Raw genomic sequence first — 17,530 nt, 5'->3', positions numbered from 1 at the left:
ACAATCCACACTGAAGCAATCAACTTCTCTGCAAAACCTGCCTTAATTTATATGGGCATTAAATCATAGAATCATAGAATGGTAGGGGTTGGAAAGGACCTTTAGAGATCATCTAGTCCAATCAAATGTGTCCATGTAGTTAAAACTGATTATATGAGCAGAGACTATTCTAAAAACATTATCTAGAAAGCTGTTTGCACATACAACACACGTCACAAGTTATGTATCTGTAACAGCCCAGGGAAAGAAAGGTGTTAATAGCCCTTACCTTGCTTTCTGCAGCTCCAGCTGGCTCGTCCACCTCCTCCTCCTGTGCTTTCTGCTTTCCACCAGAAGAACTAAGCAAAAGATTAACAAAAGGAGTTTTGCAAAGTAAGGCATCTTGCTGGGAACGGCAGTCGGGCACCCTGCGCTGCAGTAGCCTCCGGTAGCACCCGTGCCGCCGGGTTTACACATTGAATCCTCCCGCGTCAGTCGGCGCTGGCTGCCACAAACGCTGTTTCCCCCGCCGCAGCCTCCCAGGGGCTTCTCACTGCAAGCTCTTCCCTCGTCGCCGCTTTACGATTGGCCGTCACTCGCCAAGTTTGCCTCACCAAACGTTTCCACTGGGTCCTAAAGGATATTTACTAAAGCCATTATATAAAAACCTGCAGTTGTGCACGCCGGCTTTTTGCTCAATCCCCTAATCTCGGGGCAGCGGCAGCCTCCTGCCAGACTGGGTAAAACCGGGCTGGCCCTTTGTGTTAGGCTTCCCAGATTTTGCTTTTCCTTCCTATGGCATCTTTTTTGACTGGAAAGAGCCTGTGCCATGTCTCAGACGTGTATATCACTGTGAGAAGTACCTATTTTGATGGAGTTACAGCAACTGAGACTTTACTTTGCTGTTTAGTCTGGCTCGTTCTGCTATTGAAGATAAAGATGAGCTTTCCTCTGAAAATGATTAACTGTTATTTACTGTTAATTTAAAAGCAGTAACCCCCAAAGTGTCTACACATGCACTAACTCTCTACATAAAGTCACCATTCATATTTATTTTCAAATAGGTCTTTGCACAATCAGGCAGTTCAATGTTTAAAATAAAAGCCTGAAACAAAAATGAGGCATTAGAAAGCAGCTGTTTCCTTAAATCCAAGAGGGAGGCTTGTATTCAAACCTTGTTTTCCCTCACAGCTCAGTCAAAAGGACATCTTGTCGACCTCTCTGCAAAAGCACCATAGAATCACAGAATGGTGGGGTTGGAAGGGACCTTTAGAGATCACCTAGTCCAACCCCCCTGCAGAAGAAGCAGCTGCTTTGGTAATAACCAGCACGTGGTAGAGGTAGGAGGGCAGAAGTTTGCTTAGCACAGCAGCAAGTCTCTAGGGAAAGCAAAGCAGAGTCAGAGCAAAGCTTCCAGAGGAGCGAGCTGGCTCTGGGGTCACACCTCTTCCAGAACTCTCTTCTGCCAGCCCAGGTTTGCAATACTTGACTAGAACAGATACTCAAAGCAACATGCCACCTAGGAAACACGGTGCTTTTATTTTAGAGGCAACAGGATCTGGAGAGGGTTTTTCAGGTTTTAGTGTGGGGTAGTTTGTTTGTTTAATTTCTAATTAAATACAGAAATTTGGTGTTAAAAAATGAATTTATTGACATCAAGTTATTCTGCAGCAGAATGTGTAAGCAACTGCTGAAATGTCTGAACAAACTGCATACTTTTGTCCTGAACCTCTTCAGAAAACTGCTTTTTGGCCTTTGTTCCATTGTACCTGCAAACAAGACTCTCAACAATTCACAAGGGCTGAAAAAAAGAACTCAGGTTTCTGGTGGGTTTTGTTTTTTCAGTTTGCCCATCACCCTCACACACAGAGTGGGCTTTCCTGATTTTAGAAGTTATCACAGAATCTCAGGGGCTGGAAGGGACGGCGAAAGATCACCCAGTCCAAGCCCCTGCCAGAGCAGGGCCAACTAGAGTAGGTCACACAGGAACTCACTTTAATGTTTCAAAACATGAATACATACTATATACAATAAAATCTATGAAAGCTGTGGGTAGCTCGGTAAGTATTTGCTGAGAAACAGGATGAGAATGCTTGGAGAAGTGATTTCACAGCATTCATGAATATTAGCAGTTATTTCTTTTCAACAACCCAATAACACTGGTGAGGCCTCATCTGGAGTCCTGTGTCCAGTTCTGGACTCCTCAGCTCAAGAGGGACAGGGAACTGCTGGAGAGAGTCCAGCACAGGGCCACCACAATGATCAGGGCACTGGAACATCTTTCATATGAGGAAAGGCTGCAAGAACTGGGGCTGTTTAATCTGGAGGAGACTGAGGGGTGATCTTAGTAACATTATAAATATCTAAAGGGTGGGTGTCAGGAGGTTGGGACATCCCTTTTTTCTATAGTAGCTAGTTACAGGACAAGGGGTAATGGGATGAAGCTGGAACACAAACAGTTCCACTTAAATATAAGAAAAAACTATGTCACTGTTCAGGTGAGGGAGCCCTGGCACAGGCTGCCCAGAGGGGTTGTGGAGGCTCCTTCCTTGGAGATCTTCAAGACCTGCCTGGACATGTTCCTATGTGACCTGATCTAGGTGAACTTGCTTCTGCAGGGGGGTTGGACTAGATGATCTCTAAAGGTCCCTTCCAACCCCTACCATGCTATGATTCTATGAACACAAAGCCTCTGGGTCCAATACCAATTTTAGGTTAAAAACCCCCCCACCACTGAAACAAACAAATAAACCTCCCACAAAACAGAAACAAAAGACCACATGATACTTGAAACATAACCCAAGAGTGGCTTGAAACTGTTTATTACTACCAGGGTTTTAATAAATAGTTCTCTTAAGCATGTTCATATATACGAAGAGTTTAAGTATAATAAGGTTTAAATTTTCTTTAGTAAATAAAACCACATATGAAACATTCAGTTCAACACATCATGTATATTTCTGGTATAATTAAAAGACAATGCCTCTGGGTAAATAATTATATTACATATTTATAACTATTGCAAGAATAGACAATGTTTTAGATCATCTTCCATTTAAAAAAAACCCCCAAGATATACAATTGAGAGTGTTAGAAGAGGACAATCAAACCTGGCAAAAGATTATCCAATCTTTCTTCCAAAAAAAGGAAAATCAAAAGCAAGCAATCAGTTTTCTGGCCCCTTCTTTCCTCCCTTACTTCTTTCCCCCCGTTTCTCACACACACAAAGCAGCATCACAACCAATTCGTATGTGTCCCCCCTCTAGAAATGTGTCACGGTAAATCAAAGTGGTTACAAAACTGTGTCCCCACTACACGGAGAGTTCACTGGACACCAACATTCAGTTCATAATTCCTTCCCCTGTGTCGACTCTTACACTAACTCAGGTGGTGTGATTAATTGCATTTACATTGCATAAAAGAGTGAATCAACCACTTCTATACAAATTGTCTTTTTCTTGTTGATAAACGGCTCCATTTGACTCCCACATGCCTTACCGTTACTGTTCCACTGCACTGTTTCTCCCAACATCTAGCGGGCAACAACACTTGTAGTTAAAACATCTACCTTTGCTTTTCTTACAAGTAATGTATCTATAGGTACATCAACATTCAGGATTTAAGCATAAATACCAAAAAAGTCATCTCTGTAAACAGTTCTCATGTCACACCCAATACGGAACGAAGCGTTTGAGCCACTGCCCTTAGCGACAAACAACCTCACAACTCAAACACGTACTCGTTAGCCAGGTATATTCTACGGAATATAAGAGCTGCCAAAGCAAAAGTCAGGAGGACGATCAGAACAGTTGATCCAGTGTGGTTCATGTTGACTCTGGGCTGCTGTACCCGGTTGAAGTCAGTGGAAGATGGTGGGTGCCTGTGACTCTGGTGCTGGGGACGGCGCTGCCGAGGGCTCGGGGCCGGGGCCTGACCGCTCGCTGTGCCGCCAGCCTGTGGCTCTGACTGGAAAGGAAACGCAGAGAGTTTAGGAGGCAAGATTAGCAAGGAGCAAAATCCTCAGGACTAAAATGTACTCTACAGATAACTGTCAGTACTTGAAAGCCCGATAATATGTGTCACTAATAATGATGAGATTGTTACAGCCGTCATTTTTGTCCATAAGCTGCCTTGGCAAGTCATCAGTTCAAGCTGCAAATTAGCAGTTCTAAGGACAAGGAAAGTCTAAGAAAGCCTGTCAAACAGTATTTGGAGTCTAGATTGGTTCCAAATCAAAGGATCTCAAATATCTTCTGGCTAGGATTTGCTTAACTCTTTGCAGTTCAACAAGTCTTTAATAATCCTCCAGATAGTTCAGTCCCTGAGGATTTCTAACGTCACCTATACTGAAGGGGAAACAAGTTGGGGAGGGCAGAAAAGCAAGGAGAGATGTCCAGAGAACTGTAAATAAGCAATGCTACGCTGACTCCTGTGGACAGCCTGAGTCCAAAACTCTGCTCTCGTCACCACTAACACCGCTGAAAAGAAAAACCAACACAGAACTCCTGGACACAAACCACCAAAAGTGCCTCCAGAAGGGATTATTGAGCGCTGTGCTTCTGCAGGCACATACCCATTGCCCTCTACTGGTCAAACCTTGCTCTACCATCACACGGAGTGAAAAACAAACACTGGCAACCCACCTCTGGCCTGAGGAGAGTAGTATTCCAAAGGAAATAGATTTTCAGTTTGTAAGACTGAATCTACATGTCCTGGTACTGCACTGGCCTAATCCCACTTGCAATACTAAAAGGTTCAAAATTCCAACGTTTTCATATTAACAACAGTAACACTGCACAGCTGCTGGAAAGAAACAGTTTGAAAAGGTTTGATTTCAAAGTGTTTTAAAAAAAAAGTCGCTCTTACAAAAGGCTTTTGTTGAAAACTTTTGGTTGAAGTGTTGTTTTCACTTCTCACCACAGTCTGTAGGTACTCCCACTTAAAAGCAACCTGCAAGTACTTTCCAGAGTCACTTTTGCCACCCCCTCCCCTTCTGAAAGATTATCATTACAGCAGATAAAACTAGAATTCTGGACATTTTATATTGCTCCCAAGCAAAAGTATTTTAATGGATACATAACCCTAAGCACTGTTTTGGTCAGTTGCTATATCCAAGAGATCTTTCCACGTGGCCTGACAAGGAATGTCCTTGTGTGTGTATCAGGTTTGATGACCCACAAGGCAGTAAACAGTCTTGTTCAATATCTTGATGGATGACCTGGATGAGGGGACAGAGTGTACCCTCAGCAAGTTCCCTGATGGTACCAAACTGGGAGCACTGGCTGATTCCCCAGAGGCTGTGCTGCCATTCAGCGGGATCTCGACCAGCTGGAGAGTTGGGCAGAGAGGAACCTCATGAGGTTCAACAAGGACAAGTGCAGAGTCCTGCAGCTGGGAAGGAACAACCCCCTGCACCAGGACAGGCTGGGGGTTAAACTGCTGAAGTGCAGCTCTGCAGAGAGAGACCTGGGAGTCTTGGTTGATAATAAGCTAAACATGAGCCAGCAATGTGCCCTCGTGGCCAAGATGGCCAACGGCAGCCTGGGATGCATCAAGAAGAGTGTGGCCAGCAGGTCAAGGGAGGTTCTGCTCCCCCTCTACTCTGCCCCGGTGAGGCCTCATCTGGAGTCCTGTGTCCAGTTCTGGGCTCCTCAGCTCAAGAGGAACAGGGAAGTGCTGGAGAGAGGCCAGCACAGGGCCACCAAGATGATCAAGGGTATAGAACATCTTTCATACAAGGAAAAGCTGCGGGAACTGGGGCTGTTCAGTCTGGAGGAGACTGAGGTGTGATCTTATTAACATTTATAAATATCTAAAGGGTGGGTGTCAGGAGGTTGGGACATCCCTTTTTTCTATAGTAGACAGTAACAGGACAAGGGGTAATGGGATGAAGCTGGAACACAAAAAGTTCCACTTAAACATAAGAAAAACTTATTTCAGTGTGAGGTGAGGGAGCAGTGGAACAGGCTGCCCAGAGGGGTTGTGGAGCCTCCTTCCTTGGAGGTCTTCAAGACCCGCCTGGACATGTTCCCGTGTGACCTGATCTAGGTGACCCTGCTTCTGCAGGGGGGTTGGACTAGATGATCTCTGAAAGTCCCTTCCAACCCTACCATCTATGATTCTATGAAACAGCACTTGGTCTCGTGATCTCTGGACACATATTCTGCATCTGTGAGAAGAATCTCCAATTTTTCACTTAGCCAGTGATCTGAAAACCTCTTTCTCATCATTAGCATTTCCTACTGTTTATTCTTAGCAAGGAAGTACTGATGCAATCACTTGCCAGATTTGACAACCTGCCTGTTTATACACACTTCTTGCCTAAGCAAGCAGCTTGGCTAACTTCAAAGAAAAATGTTTCTAAAAGGTTTATTTTATCAGTAGAGACAGACAAGAACACCATGAGCAGCTTGCCATCACTTCCACAGAGGCATTTTGCTTCACACTGAGCTCACTTGAAAGCTCCTCCTGCCAAGGAAAATAAAGACTTCAAGGAAGCTGAGCCTTGGGGAATTAAGTTCCTAGATTCATCAACACTCCTGGCTTTCAGAAGGGCAGAGGGAGAAGTGAATGCAAGAAGCAAGGCCTGCAAATTCAGCAGGCAAAGTGTTGCTCTTCTTAAAGCAGCCTTTTGAAAGGGAATTTTTGAAGGAGTCGAGAAATATTCCTGATCTTAACTGACACTTATTAACAAAAGCAATTAGCACTGGCTGCCACATACCTGGGTTCCTTCCCAACACTGCAAACCTTTAAAAATGGAAAAGAAAAGCTCTGTTCTGAATGAGACCAGGTGCCATACACTGCCAGCAACAGAGCTGCAATTCAAGAGAAACTTCACTGGCAGTTGCAAGGCTTGGGGTTTTTTTTGGAGGGTACATACATTTGGTTGGGAGCAGATGCTAGTCTATCTTCAAAAATATATACACAGATATAAAGACTTTTTTTCTTTGTTTGAAGACTTAATTAAGAACCCCCAAAATGGCAGAGGGGCTGTGGTTTTAGTTTCCTTTAAATAAAAATTAAACTTAAAAAAAAAGGTCACAATTTTCATGTCTTCACCTCTGGCAAGTTTTAAATTCTCCTGAAGCAAACATCCTTCCCCTCCTCTCCTCTGCCCTGGTAAGGACTCATCTGGAGTCCTGTGCTCAGTTCTGGGCTCCCCAACTCAAGGGGGACAGGGAATTGCTGGAGAGAGTCCAGCACAGGGCCACCAAGGTGGTCGGGGGACTGGAGCATCTTCCTTATGAGGAAAGGCTGCAAGAACTGGGTATGTTTAGTCTGGAGAAGAGAAGACTGAGGGGGGAATCTCATTAACACTTACAAGTGTTTAAAAGGTGGGTGTCAAAGGGAAAAAAAAGTGTCTGTATATACATTGTCAGATGTTGTTCATTCATAAGTGTTTTCTGCACTGGCTTCAGACCCCTCGCAAGTACTGTGCTGCATAATGCTTTAGGCAGCCTATTGTTTTAGCCTCAGTAATGCTTAAATCCTATTCTTTGCAGCTGTTATCCTCTTAACCCAAGCTGCTGTGGCAGCATCTTGCAGAGCCTCCATGGCAGCATTGTTTCTATTGTTCTCATGCTGTTGTACTCATTGCCTTGCACCTGCAAACCTCGATACTCTTATGACAAGTTGTCCTGGGAAGCAACTATCACTGATGTGAGCATCATCTCCTCCACTCCTTTTTCTTCATTCAAAGATAAATCAGTTAAAGATTTGGTAAGCATTCTCTAATAATATAGGTGCATAAAATTTCAGTAGCCAACGTGGAACGTTTGCACAAGAGTTTGCACATTTCAGTCATTGCTAACAAGGCCATGAATGGAACAATCAACGAGCAGGTCTTGATGAGCAGTAGTAGGTGGAAAGCATGGCAAAAAGTCATCATCACCACCACATGCTGTGCTGGAGAGAGAACTCTCATGTCTCTGCTTTTTAAATAGCAGGAACTCAGGAAATACACATTCAACATTGAGCATCTATTGGCAGCTTGTCTAATTACAGACCTCAACTGCCAATGTTAGCAATTAACTGAACAGCTTCCAGAGACATAAATAAGAGATCCCAGGTCTAATCTGAAGCAGAAGACTGCAGGGAAAGAATATATGATCTGAGAATGAGGATAATTATGTTTGGACTTAAACACCTTAAAAGTCTCTTCCAACATAAATGATTCTATGATTGCACTGGAAAAGTCTTTAAGTCCTCAGCTAGAGAGCAGACCAAAGTGGATACTGTATTCAATTAAAGTATGGCATTAAGATACTGCCTGCTGGTCTGACAAAATGACAAGAGAAGATGGGAAGAGAAAGAAGTGACTTTGAAGATGATATCAGGCAAGTAAAGACAAAAGTTAAGAACACTGAATGCACCTCTCCAACAGTACAAACACAACTGAGCAGCAATTACATCACATAGAAACAGGCTGCCCAGATGGGTGTGGAGTCTCCTCTGGAGACATTCAAACCCCACCTGGACAAGTTCCTGTGTGACCTACTCTAGGTGGTCCTGCTCTGCACTGGATGATCTTTCGAGGTCCCTTCCAGCCCTTGAGGTTCTGTGATTCTTCACAGACAAATATCTTTCCTTCTGATGGAATGAGAAACTGACTTTTCAGGAGTAAGGCTCCATGTGGAACAGGCAGAATGGACACAAAGCAATGCCACAGCAGAGACCCATTTCCTTCTGCTCTTCACACAAGAATTCAGTTAAATCTATTCCAGAAAGGGTATCACAGTGCTCACAAATATCACACCATTAATTCACTGCAAAAATCTGTCCTTTAAAGCAGCTTAAAGGTAAAAACCATGGAACAGACAATTATTGCTGGAAAGAAACTCAGTCGTGAAGATGTCTGTGGATTGATTTTCCCACAGTAACACATAATCTACAGATTATATCTTCTTCACCTGCAGGTGACCCTTTCCTTAGCACCTACTTACCATCATGTTTTTCATGAAGACTGGTTGCAATTGTTCCAAGAGCAGAAGAAAGTTAATAACTCCATTCTTTCTGCATGATTATTGCTATTCTTTTCTCTGTATTGCATAGCAGGACAATAAGGCCCATTGGCTTCAGAGTTTGGCACATTAAATCTACTATACCAGAAAGAATTAGGAAAGCTAATACAAGGATTCAGCACTGGGTCCACCTCTGTCCTTTTTATTCTCAAAGGGCATAGATTTCAAAGTTCACAACAGCAAATTTTCTGCAATAGCTTTTCATTAACCATACATTTGTAGATTAAGTGGTAAATGTTTTATCCAAGAAGAGAAAAAAAAGAGTAATTGTGACATTGCCCAGATCTAACACAACTTAGTAAGGTAGAACTAGGTCTTCACACAACACAAACTAACCCAACAAACTGGTTTTACACATGCAGGAAGCCCAGCTGAAAAGAAAGCGTCTGAGGTTTGCATAGATACTCTTTCACGCCTATCAGGAGAAGAGGGCCTCCAGCCCCCTGCTTTGAGGTCTCTATTAACTTTCCTATGAATAAAACCACACAATAAGCATGCTCAAATTCTTTAAAACAGTCTTTCCTGTCACACATTTCTTTCTTCCACTGTACGTTTTCACTCCCCAACGGCTCCAGAAAATGCAGCAACTCAGCAACACAAGTGCTGCTTCAAACTCAAACCAGCCATTGTTAAGTGTGGCAGTCTGATCCCTACATCATTCATCCAATTTTCATCCTTTATAGACTGTTCTCCTGAAAATTAAGTTAACCATTACTTATTGAATCAGCACAAACTGAATACAACAAATGTCTCACAAATGGGATTCATCAAGAACAAAAACATCAGCCTCTTTTTTTTCCCCTCTCAAGAAAATGATGGCAACGCCTTGGCCTTTTGGCTAGTTCTACTATATTAGCCAGGATCTGCAGTAAGAAGAATGAAATAAAATGGTTTATTCAATCCTGAACAATCTGGAAAAATCCTTATTGTGAGGGGAAAAAAAAGTATGCTATTAGCATGTTTATATTTCCACATAGCTTGGAAACATGTTGCAAACACGCAACAGATGGTCTGACGTGATCTGATGTGTTTCAGGGTTTTTTAAACTATCTGCAGACCCATCCTCTCTGAAAAAGACAGCTTAGCTGGGATTTGCTTGCAATTTATCAGTGAATTTAGATTGCATTTGCCACAGTCATAACAGCAGCTGCCTTGGCACACCACCAGGCCTCGGTCACTTCCAAAACCATTATGTAAGTCCTGTACCTAGCAGTATTAAAACATAAGTGTCATACCTCAAATGGTATGAGTATTTTAATCAGATTTATGTGAGAGGTTATTAAAAAAAACAGGGAGATAGTTTTAATTTATATTTTAAAAACTACACATGAACACTGAAACATTTTTTGCCTCTGGCTAAGAAATTCTATTGCAAAAACCTGTGATCGATTATGCAGGTGGTAAATTGTAGCACTTCAAACACTCTAATGAACTGTTCATCTATACATTAAAGGAATTACTGGGAACAAGAATTGCTAAAATAATGTGCTTTAGTGTTTTCAAGAGAAGGAAGTGAAAGCAAAGAGACCACTATTTCTAAATGTGATTCAGCATACTATTTGCTAAAGTTTACACATCGTTTTTATATCAAAGTATGCAGGAGTTCCAGAAGAGCTCTATGCACTACATACTCTTAATGAAGCCTCCATCCAGTTTAACAGTACAAGTTTCAAGTTCAGAGTATGACTTTGCTTGCATTGATAAAGCTCAAAAATGGACTGTACCGTTGCATTTGTTGGATCCTGGAATGCTCTGGCTGCACCATCCTGCTGGGGCTCACGTGAAGCAGCAGAGTGCTTCAATCCTGATGTGTTTGAGGGTCCAGCAACAGACTTCCTAGATGAATTGACTTCTGCCTACAAGGAGTACATATGTACACTTCAGAGACTAGATTGAAATGGTTTCAAAAAGACTTGGCTTGTTTTGGAACGTGTATCTTAATGTATGGAGAATTTGTGACTGAAATGCAATAATCACCAAGTGTGCCAGCTGCATTGCAGTCACACACCAACAGGTTTAAATAACTCTCCTTGTTTAGAAGTAAGACTGTGGATGTGCAAACGTCAGTGTAAAAAACCAGCTGTATCTGTTATGTCCAAATAAACTTAAAACATTCAAAAATGTACAGATGTAAAGAACCAAACAGAAGACTCTTTAGAAGATCCAGGATAACATCGTGCCACAAATTACATCGCTTTTTTTCCACTTCTCTTTCTTGTGTCTTTAAGTGAATGCTGACTGCTGTTGTTACAAGTGAACTAATAGAGCCTGCTTCTCAGCAGAGCTAACTAGCCTCTGCTAAGTGCTCATTTAATGTGGCTATACTGGTTCTAGTAGCAAAGTAGCCTCACAGCCAGAGTGGGCACACATGCATGGCACTACACTGTGTCAGGCACCGTACACCTCAGCTTCCACTATTTCAATTTCAGCACAAGCAGAGCAAAAGAAAGAACACAAGTCTTATAAAACTGCTTTTGTATGCATTTATAGAATGTCTAATCAGTATAAATTCCCAGAACTTGCGTTTCATGCTTTTGGAAATTTGAGACAACAGAAGTGACATGTAGAAGACCATGAATAAATCTCTTGTTAAAACAGGATATGTCTGCAATAATCCACTGAGAATGAGAAGGGTCTAGCATCATAGTCCTGAATTGAAACACTTCAGGAATTAGACATAGCCAAAAAAAGAGAGTTGTCACTTAGATGTCAATTTATTACAAAGATGGCAATTCTAAATTAAACCTGTCTTCAAATGCAGCTATAAGTAGTGGTAGTAGTAAGAAACACAAATAGTGTATTAAAAACCAACCAGTTACAGTGATAACAAGGATCACAAGATAATGTTATTTCATGATGTATTTTGTGTGAGGAAATAAAAATCCCTGTTTCTTGATGTCTATTAGATCAGGACAATCTGATAAATATGTTACTCAAATCTGAAGACACTTATAATAATCTTCAAGATTATATAAGGTCTTCAAGACCCACCTGGACATGTTCCTGTGTGACCTGATCTAGGTGAACCTGCTTCTGCAGGGGAGTTGGACTAGATGAGCTCTAAAGGTCCCTTCCAACCCCTACCATTCTATGATTCTATGCATCTGACAACACTGCTTTGTTTTTACACTTGACTATCATGAACTCCAACATTAGATAAGGCAAGTTATGAGTCAAACACACACCAGCAAAAAAGCAACACAGGATTATGAAGGGTCTAGGCTGGAATGGACTTCCAGATATTACCTGGTCCAACTCCCTCCTGAAAGTAGAGTCATGTTCAAATTTTGAGCATCTCTAAGACTGGAGATTCCACAGCCTCTCTGGGCTGACAACCCACAGGGTGAATTATCCTTTCCCATATCCAGTCATAAGTTCCTTCTCTGGAACTTGGACACTGCTTTTTGTATTCCTGCTTTTTCCAAGAAGAGCTCATTTAACCTTTATTCTGAATCTCTCTAAAGCACATATAGTGTAAAATGTGCATTTAAATTCCTTTAGTTTATGAAAGTACTAACTCTAGCATGCTAGACTGAAGTCAGACTAACATTCAAACAAATAAAGCACTTGAAAGTTCTCAAAGCTGAAATACCCTTTTTGTTACCTAATCTCTCTTTTCTCCAGTCCTTACCCTCTGCTTCCAGAAAAGCTGGAGAGAACACAGGTATCAAGGAAAGAAGAACACTACATTTAAAACATTGCAATGCCAGTGAGCAGAGAGAATTAACTTTACTATAAAACATGCCTCGTGTTGGCAACAGAGATAAACCATATTGCTTTACAACAATGCATGTTAGTGGTCATGTATTGTTTCTTTGTCTTTGAATTGGAATGGAATTTATGATATATACCACCTAAAATATACAAACCAATTTGCAAGTCAATGTAAAGCTGATTAATAAGTAAACTTCTATTAGAAGAGACATGAACAAAGGGAGAGAGAAGCAGGAAAAATGCAATGAGGAAATGTGCTTTGTTATTTTTTTCTTCTCTTGAATTTCATATTCCTTTCACAACATCATACATGGGTTTGTTTTTTTACATGTTACCATTGTGGTTAAGGCTCATATGAAACATCTTCTCATAATCCCAGGATCATCTAGAAAAAAGTGAGGAAATCTCCTCTTTAAGGATCAAGATAATGCAGAGATTGCTAGTATGTTCCCTAGTGCAGAGGTTCTAAAATGATATCCAATCAACAATCTGATGTTAAATCTTACCCCACAAATTGACATAGAATACCCAAATTATCAAAAACTTCTTTATTTACTGCTACTAATTCATACTAACAGTGTACTATACACCACACCAAACAAATGCCTCAGTCTAACATCAATCAAACAAACTGTAACAAAATCAAACAAAGCAGAGAAGCAAGAAGCTTAAAACTCCAATCCTTAACATTTTATTTGAGAAAGGGAGGGAAGGTACAACCAGAACTGATTTAATTTGAAAAAAAATGGCATCCTGGGGTGTATTAGAAGGGCTGTGGGCTGTAGGTCAAGGGAGGTTCTCCTTCCCCTCTACTCTGGCCTCATGACACCATGTCTGGAATATTGTGTCCAGTTCTGGGCCCCTCAGTTCCAGAAGGACAGGGAGCTGCTGGAGAGAGTCCAGTGCAGGGCCACAAACATGAAGAAGGGAGTGGAGCATCTCCCCTCTCATGAAAGGCTGAGGGAGTTGGGGCTCTTCAGCTTGGAGGAGACTGAGGGGTGACCTCATTCATGTTTACAAATCCATCAAGGGTGGGTGTCAGGAGGGTGGAGCCAGGCTGTTCTCAGTGATGGTCAATGATAGGACAAGGGGCAATGGGTACAAGCTGGAACAGAAGAGGTTCAAAAGGAATACATGGAAAAACTTCCCTGTTGAGGTGAGGGAGCACTGGAAGGGGCTGCTCCAGATGGGTTGTGGAGTCTCCTTCTCTGGAGACATTCAAACCCCACCTGGCTGAGCTCCTGTGTGACCTACTCTAGGTGGTCTGTCAGGGGGGTTGGACTGTATGATCTTTCAAGGTTCTTTGCAACCCCTGAGATCCTGTGATTCTGTGAAACCCATAAAAGACTGTAAAAGGCTGCAGAAACCTGAGGCTTTTGTTCATTTTTCCCTTGCTAAGTGCTTGTTCTTAGCAAGAGGAGCTAAGTATGTGGATAGATGGTACACACACATATTCTGTACAGATTCATGTCCCTAAGTCTTTCCTTTAAAACTGGAAAAAAGTATAAAATAGTAATTTTTTTCTAAAAAAACTCTGAAACACTAAAATACTCTGAAATTTCTAGAATTTCTGTGATGAACATGAGCAGTTCTTATAAAAAAATTAATTCCACACATTTAACTCATATTGTAAGAAAGCCAGGAGGAGGCAGCCTGTTGCTTCTCTGAGTAGCTTGACTTCCAAGCTCAGCCCCTGTACTTCCTCATCTTTTTAAAATGAGATGTTTTTATCATAAGCATAATAACACAGAGATCCAAACATGTTAACACTGTAGCTGCAAGATCACAGATACTATAGGGAACGGGAATTTACAGGGAAGTGCTGGAGACAGTCGAGTATAGGACCATGAAGATGATCAGGGGACTGGAACATCTTCCTGATGAGGAAAGGCTGCAGGAACTGGGGCTGTTTAGTCTGGAGAAGAGGAGACTGAGGGAGGATCTCATGAATATTTACAAGTATCTAAATGGTGGGTGTCAGGAGGTTAGGACATCCCTTTTTTCTATGGTATCTAGCAATAGGACAAGGGGTAATGGGATGAAGCTGGAAAAGTTCCATTTAAACATAAGGGAAATCTATGTCAGTGTTGAGGTGATGGAGCCCTGGCACAGGCTGCCCAGGGAGGGTGTCGAGGCTCCTTCTCTGGAGGTTTTCAAGACTCACTTGGACACATTCCTGTGTGACCTGATCTAGGTGGATCTGCTTTAGCAGGGGGATTGGACTAAATGATCTCTAGAGGTCCCTTCCAACCCTACCACTCTGTGATTCTGTGAATATGCAGACCCTGCAAGACTCACAGTGCTGCTCAGTAAGAGGCAATCTTCACTCTCACAGCACACACACACACACACAAAAGTCTTAGGTCAGTGTTAGGAAAACATTGGTGATAAAGAGAGACACATTGGCAGCCCTGACCTTGAGGATGTATTCCTCACCAATGACATAATCATAACATATTTTGCTGTAGTTCCCTGCCTTCATGCACAGCAGTCTTCCTTAGTTGTCTGACTTATGAGTTTAGTGAAAAACAACACTGTGCATGCAAGACATGCAATTTTCTAAGGCATGTATTTGGCTAAACAAACCTTACTTTCACTGAAACACAAGCTAGAGAACATATTTTTGGGTAACAGCAACTTCCATTTCAGAGTCCAGCTTTCAGTATCTTCAGCTGCAGAGTAGTTCAAAAGAATTTGCAATCATTTCTCAGTAGAACTATGTTTTATTCCTCCCATAAGCCAAAAGAAGGAAAAAAGAAAAATCACAAAGGAAAAAAACCCCTTAGATTAGCTTTGCCCAAACTTTCCTCACACTTATAAGAGTAAACCTGGAGAAGTTTTTCAAGTTAATATTGATTGAAAACGTGGAAGTAAAAGCAACATAGTTGGGTAGTTCTTACCACAGTGCTCACCACTGAAATTAAAACTAATCAGTCAATGCCTGAGATACACAATTTAGCAACTGGCACACTGCAAGAGATCCACTCCTATTTTTCTCTTTCAGACTGTCCTAAAAACCATGTTTCCACATAGTGTCTGATGAACCTTTATGAAATGATTAATGTTTCTGCAATTTACAAGTTTTTCATCTTTTGTTTGTTTGGGTTTTTTTTTAATCTATACAACAGAGATAAAAGTTTAAACAGTGACTTCACCTTGAAGCTAATTTGTCTGGCGAGTTCTTTAGCCTCCTTGTCTGCCTGGCTCGACACGCTTCCGGATGTTAGTGGTAACAGAGCTGTCTTCATAGATGTGCCACACATTTCACAACAGAAGTCTTGTGACCTGGCCACAAATGACATACCTCAGAACAGCATGCTTTCATAACATTCTTGTGGGCTTGTTTAAACAAACTATTTGCAAAACAATCCACAGAAAGACAAGTGGCTTCAAGATCAGTAGCTTTAAAGTACTTTCCCCCATCCCAAATCACATTATCTTGAAAAAATATGTTGAGAATTGTCTATACTGCAAGCACATATTCTCTCATGTCAGTTTGGAAAATATTAGCAGCTTACATATTGCCATTATCTACACTTTACTAATAATTTGTTGCTACTTTAAAACTTACATATGCAGTAGATTAAAACTGTTAAAGATCTAAGTATTATTACAAATATTAAATAGGATCCAGTAACTTCAGCTTCTGGGAGAGCATTACCTCTCTTCTCTTGCATACATAATTTGTCCATAGGGCACACTGCAGGCAGCTCTCCAAGCCAATGAGAAACCACGCAGGCTTGATAGTACACTATCAAGACCAACCCACTAAACCCAGGGTTTATTAGCTTTGACTCAGTGCCATGCTAAGAGGAAAGTTGCAGCTTTCCATCAGCTCAGAGTACAGGCAAAATAAGCACATATCCACCTGCAAAATAAGGTACTTGTTACAGTTTGGAATATAGTAACTTGGCTTATAAGATAGGGATATGGTCTTGCAAGTACCTTCTCCTCTCCAGATGGGGAAAGGAGAAAGATTAAAAAATAATCAAACAGGTCTAATATTTCATTTAAGGATAATCACAGGATTGTTGAAGCTGGGAGTGACCTCTGGAGATCATCTAGTCCAGCCTCCTTGCTCAAAGCAGGGTCAAGCAGAACACATTACTCAGATGTGTTTCCAGTCACATTTTTAACATCCCCATGGGCAGGGATTCAACCACCTCTGAACAACCTGTACTAGTGCTCTGTTCATCTTCACAGTAAAAAAAGTGTTTTCTTGCATTCAGGCTGAACTTTGTGGGTTTCTTTTTGGGCCCATCACCTCTTATTCTGTCACTTGTCCTGTCATCGGGTGCCACTGACACAAGCCTGGCTCTGCCTTTTTTACACCTTCCTTTCAGACATTTGTATGCATGGATAAGACCCCCTGAGCCTTCTGTTCTGCAGACTGAACACTTCTAGCTCTCTTAGCCCCTACTTGTGTGAAACATGTTCCATCCTTTCTCCTTTGGGGCATTGCACTGGATTTGCTCCGTTAAGTCTGTATCTTGTACCTTGACCTGGACGCAGACCCAACCTGGACTCAGCACTCTGGATGTCTCACCAGTGCTGAGTACAGAGGAAAGATCACTTCCCTCAACCTGCTGACAGTGCTCTTCCTAATACAACCCAGGATAGCATTAGTCATTTTTCCTGCAAGGGCACATTGCTGCCTCATGATCAGCTTGGTGCCCACCAGAATCCCCAGGTCCTCCCCTTCCAAGCTTCCTTCCAGCTGATCAAGTGGCATTATTCCTTCCCAGGGGCAAGACTTTGCTTTTCTCTTTAACTTGATGAGATTCCTCCAGCCCTGTTGGAATTTGCTCTGGATGGCA

The 17,530-nt window shown here is 41.9% G+C and overlaps 2 protein-coding genes across 6 annotated transcripts in view; both read right to left on the bottom strand.

Annotated features, from left to right (window-relative positions):
* Positions 1 to 401, bottom strand: part of GABRR2 (gamma-aminobutyric acid type A receptor subunit rho2) — a 36,070-nt gene extending 35,669 nt beyond the window's left edge. Inside the window, exon 1 of the mRNA XM_061989515.1 lies at positions 269 to 401. Within this exon, the coding sequence (XP_061845499.1) occupies positions 269 to 381 (113 nt within the window). The 5' untranslated portion in view covers positions 382 to 401. The remainder of the gene's footprint in view (positions 1 to 268) is intronic.
* A 2,384-nt stretch (positions 402 to 2,785) lies between these two features.
* Positions 2,786 to 17,530, bottom strand: part of UBE2J1 (ubiquitin conjugating enzyme E2 J1) — a 38,537-nt gene continuing 23,792 nt past the window's right edge. For 4 of the 5 annotated variants that reach the window (XM_061989396.1, XM_061989397.1, XM_061989393.1 and 1 more), the window contains 3 exons: positions 15,869 to 15,998; positions 10,724 to 10,855; positions 2,786 to 3,945 (listed from right to left, as the gene is read on the bottom strand). In XM_061989396.1, coding sequence (XP_061845380.1) covers positions 3,700 to 3,945; positions 10,724 to 10,855; positions 15,869 to 15,998 — 508 coding nt within the window. In that variant the 3' untranslated portion in view covers positions 2,786 to 3,699. The remainder of the gene's footprint in view (positions 3,946 to 10,723; positions 10,856 to 15,868; positions 15,999 to 17,530) is intronic. The other variant, XM_061989394.1, reaches the window with a different exon arrangement.

Source organism: Colius striatus, chromosome 2 (assembly GCF_028858725.1).
Source record: "Colius striatus isolate bColStr4 chromosome 2, bColStr4.1.hap1, whole genome shotgun sequence".
In the NCBI taxonomy this organism is placed as follows: domain Eukaryota; kingdom Metazoa; phylum Chordata; class Aves; order Coliiformes; family Coliidae; genus Colius; species Colius striatus.
This window is presented reverse-complemented; position numbering and strand designations above follow the sequence as displayed.